The sequence below is a fragment of the Henckelia pumila genome, chromosome 2 (genome assembly GCF_033568475.1).
Source record: "Henckelia pumila isolate YLH828 chromosome 2, ASM3356847v2, whole genome shotgun sequence".
NCBI classification, from domain to species: Eukaryota; Viridiplantae; Streptophyta; class Magnoliopsida; order Lamiales; family Gesneriaceae; genus Henckelia; species Henckelia pumila.
The window spans coordinates 23,149,287-23,154,150 of NC_133121.1; the positions used below are offsets into that span (position 1 = coordinate 23,149,287).

The 4,864-nt window shown below is 38.0% G+C and overlaps 1 protein-coding gene across 1 annotated transcript; it reads left to right on the plus strand.

Moving 5' to 3' along the window:
* Window positions 1–399: 399 nt before the first annotated feature.
* Window positions 400–903, plus strand: LOC140877373 (uncharacterized). Its single transcript, XM_073280907.1, has one exon. The coding sequence runs from the start codon at window positions 400–402 to the stop codon at window positions 901–903; it is 504 nt and encodes a 167-aa protein (XP_073137008.1).
* The last annotated feature ends 3,961 nt before the right edge of the window (window positions 904–4,864 follow it).

Below are 4,864 nucleotides of genomic sequence, written 5' to 3' on the forward strand. Positions count from 1 at the left end.
TAAAACTCTTTGATTTTTTTCTAGTGAAAGTTTTGCCCTAAGGCGCTGCAAGAGTATTTTATACTCTTGCTTAAAAATCTGAGTCTATTTATTTGGTTGCTTGTTTATTTTATTCACGCTTTAATTATTTTCCGCTGCGTATTACTCAAAGTGTTTTTGAAGGTGATGCCAACACTTTGTGACAACACCTATAACTGTTTATGTGCAACCCTTATTTTCTTACAAGTGACATCAGAGCCATATTCTTGATATACTAAGAACTGATCCTGGTTTGTTTATTCTATTACAGGAAATAAGATGGACTAATCTACTACTGCAAACTCATTTTTGAAGCCTCCGATTCTTGATGGCACGAATTATGCTTTGTGGAAGACAAGGATGCGCTTTAATATACAAGCTATGGATGAACATGCATGGCAGAGTGTTCTTACTGGTTGGAGTGCACCTAAGGTGATGGACAAAGAAGGCGAATACATCTTGAAGCCGAAAACCACATGGACAACCGAGGAGACACATATTTCATGCTTTAATGCTAAAGCAATTAATGCCATATTTTCCAGCATGGACATGAGGATGTTCAGCCTTATTGCTGATTGTGTTACTGCTAAGGATGCATGGGATACTCTACAAGAGCACTGTGAAGGATCCGAAAGTGTCAAGAGAACAAGGATGAGGCTACTCAACTCAAAATTTGAAAATATTCGTATGAGTGAAGATGAAACTATTTCAGAATATGATCAAAAAATTCGAGAGTTGGTAACTGAAGTTTACAATCTGAGAGAGCCTATTGCCAATGAAAGACTTGTGAACAAATTGCTTAGGTCACTACCTGAGAGATTTAATGGAAAGATTTGGGCTCTTGAAGAAATCAAGGATACCTCGAAGATGAAGTTACAGAATTGATGAGCATTGACCGGCTATTTCGGTATGAATAAATTCTACTGGCAAGCGAACCAGGTCAAATTATAATAAAGTAGACAAAAGTCCGGATGTCAAACCCACAGGGACTGTAAAAGTATGATTATCAAAATATATTTATTTCTAATTAATCTAGACTAATTAAAAAATAATGATTTCAGATTTTAGACTAAAGATTAAAATTGCAATAAAAATCAATTTAATTAAAACGCAGCTGGAAAACTTTGGATTACTTAAAATTTTGGAAAAGTTCGATCAAGGATCACGTAGGTACCAGACAATTCATGCAACAAGTAGTTGATCTAAGATATCAGACTTAATCTTAATTCACGGGAATTTTCCTAATTTGTTCGAAGGACTATTTCTAAAACAATCGAACCTATTCAAATATTGATGAACTAATCTTTCGTAATTCTAATCAAATTTGAATGCATAAATCACTGTGAAAATTTAGTAAACACCTAAACCGCATATTGAAACCGAATTCTATTTCTAGTCAGTTTTACACTATGTTAAAAATCAAAGTGATCAAATTCGATACCTTCTCTGTCGACTTGGAATCAATTAACGAGCAAACAAACAACTGGCCAGAAAATTTGTAAGACAAAGATAAATTTGATAATCAATAAACTCAATCAAGTCTGAAAATCTCCAATAAACAAATCAAGTTTTTACATAAACTGTCTGGCCCAATCACGTGGCCTTGATCGAAAGAAAGAAACTACTCAACGTTCAACATAATTTAAGAAAAAAAGTTTTTTACTCTAAACATCAATAATCAAATCCAAAAATAAAATAAAAGAAGAAGAAGAATCGAGTTGATGGTGATAGCCGCCTCTTGCCTTCAAATCTAATGTCAAACCCTTATTCTGCTGATAAGAATCATATTTATATGCCCAAGGGTCTTCAAAAGTTGGTATCCTTCCCGAGTAAGACTTTCCGTTTTTAAAAACTCTGTGCGCAATTCTCGCTCGAGCGAGCATAGGGTCTCGCTCGAGCGAGCAGTTCTCTGTACGGGAGATAAATTTTCCAACCTGGCTCGCTCGAGCGAGCATAGCCTCTCGCTCGAGCGAGCCATCTTCTATCTCGGAATCCTCTTTGCCCCGTCTAGCTCGCTCGAGCGGGCGTAGCCTCTCGCAACTTGCAACCTCGAGCTCGCTCGAGCGGGCATTGCCTCTCGCTCGAGCGAGCAACCTTCTGTCCAAAAATCTAAATAATGCCAAGTTTTCCTTCAAAACAGACCAAGAGGAGTATTATGCAAATAAATGAATTAAAGATGCTAAAACTAACTAAAACAACCACAAAAACATATGAATGCATGCAAAACTAAGAGTAAAAATATGCATATGAAACATAGCTAACAACTCCCCCATACTTAAACCTTGCTCGCCCTCGAGCAAGACTAAACAAACACACAATCAAGAATCAAGAAATACTATGGAGCAATGGCCTCAGCAATAAATTTTTTTTTTTTTCAAAAACAACTCAAATCCAATCCAATCACATCAAACCTACTAACTCATAAAAGTTTATAAATAAACTGGATCACCGCATAAACTTATAATCTCTTCAACTCATGTTTCAAAGTACCTTCATATAAATCCCATCCACACATCCTATCTCATGAGGACTTTTACAGGTAACCAAGGAATCAAACAGCTGGCATCGCCACACTCACAGTCAGGTTAAGACAAAAATAAATAGTGTGTGTGTGTATTGATTAAAAATTCATACTTATCAATAGTGTCTATCAACAGTCCATATGCTAAATTCTTACAACTCTTCTCCACTAGTATATTAGGCAACTGTGACTCGGTCAAGAGGACTTAATAAGCTTGTAACGTTAGGCCTGGCTTATGGCTACAAATGAAGGATAACAGTTCAAAGCAAGGAGTAAATTATGACTACACCATTATTATTCACCTCTTTTTTCTTGTTCATTCCAAATCACCTCATCCAACCATTGATTCACATATTTTCAAATTTCCTTTCTAATCCATTCTACCCTTTTTTTTTTTTTACACTATTCCACTCTTCAAATTCAGACGCAGGAGGACATATCATTTACACATGCAATTTACTCCTTTTAAGGTGGAAATTAGTGTTTAAGCTAGTAGTTGGTAGTGAATATAGGTCCGTAAAAATATGACGAATGGGGGTTTACCACACGTTTTCACGTGTGCCATTCGATTTCATTAAAGCTCAAATAAGGTACTAGGGATAGAATGTATCAATGGGTAGCTTGAAAAGCTCAAACGATTCACAGAAAAAATGCCTAAATCATCCCTAATCACAGTTTTGCCCGTATTGCGCCTCAAAGAGTGTTCGAACTAGTTCTAGACACGTTTCAATTCACCATCAACTCATACAAATTCAATCAGTGCAGAAACAACCAATCATCAACAGTGAACGATGATTATCAACAAATTCAGAAAATGTACCTCACGTACTCATATAAGTGAATGCTCAAGAGGGCACTAGAGATAATGAATTCAAAGAAAATTAGGCCCAAAAATCACAACGACGCCTCAATCATCTCTTGGTTTGCATTTTTCAAACTCATATTCTAGTACAAATCACCGAGTAAATTAGAGATCATTCATCTAATTGGTTTCACCAGTTCGCAGTGGTCAGAAAGGCAGATGGACATGGATTACGGTTTCAAAACAGAGCAAAAACAATCTCATCATTGGCCATGCTATCCAATTCGTTCTTGACTCAACACACCAGTAACGAAATGATATGCTATGTAAACAAAATATGCAACTGACGAAACAAAATGAATGCAAACAAAATGAACACGAAACATTATAACTAAACACCCCCCATACTAATCTAAAGCATTGCCCTCAATGCTTTAGAAACGCTGACAAACACACAACAAATGCAAAGGACAACACTGAAAACATAATGCACAAAACATAAAAAGGAACTCCCCTGGTCTACTGCGGTGCAAAAGCATCGGGATCCTCCTCATATTCTGGAGGAGGCTATGGAACAGAAGCATCCTGTGGTGCAGGCGGGTGCTGGAATGGTGGCTCCTGATATGATGGGTTTGGAGCAGCGTACTGAAAATTGAATGGAGGCGGGAATGGCACATCATCAGGAATAGATGAGGTGTCGAGCCTCATTTGTGTGTTAAGGCCAGAGAGAAGAGCATCTATCCTTTGGAAATTCGCGGTCGCAGCTACCATAAAATCATTTTAAACATGAGCAAAAGCAGTGAGCTCATGAATGGCCTCAGGAAATGGTCTACGACGGGGATGTCGTGGAGGAGGTGCCGGAGCAGAACTAGAACTTTCATGTCCTGCCCGAGAAAAGTCCTTCTTCCTCTTTGCTTTCTTCTTTGCAACAAGTGCAGCATCAATGGGCTGTCGTGGCTGCAGCCATTCCTCGTCAGCTCGAACCTGGACCCCAGCTTGAATGCATAACTCTGAAATAATGCTAGGAAAGAAAAGACCCAAAGGAGATGGTGTATAGATGCAGCGACGAATCTCACTATGAATAAGCCTACCGACATTGATCGGGTAATCCAAACTCAAAGCATATAACAGAATGGCAGTTGCCATGTTCACACTGCTCGTGTGAGATATAGGCATCAGACTTTTAGCAGCAAATGCGAACCAGGTGGATGAGTCCAATAACATATATTTTTCAGGAAAATGTAAAAATGCAACCGGGTCATGCCAAGCCGCCCCTTCATAGCACAATTGCTCCAAAATTTCAGTATAGTCGGGGTCGACTTTCAAATTCTAATAAAAACTATCATCAACCACAGGAGTTTGAAGTAAATCATTCAAAGCATGTTCATCAAAAGAAATTATTTTCCCTCTAACAAAGGCTTTACCATCCTTTCTTTCAGCAGCATTAGCATAAAACTCTCGAACTAAAGGCACAACCGCCGCCTTTGGTTGTTGGCAGAAAAATTCCCAATTCCTATTTATTA

Coding starts and splice junctions, on each gene's coding strand:
- LOC140877373 (XM_073280907.1), top strand. CDS start 400: ATGGATGAACATGCATGGCAGAGTGTTCTTACTGGTTGGAGTGCACCT.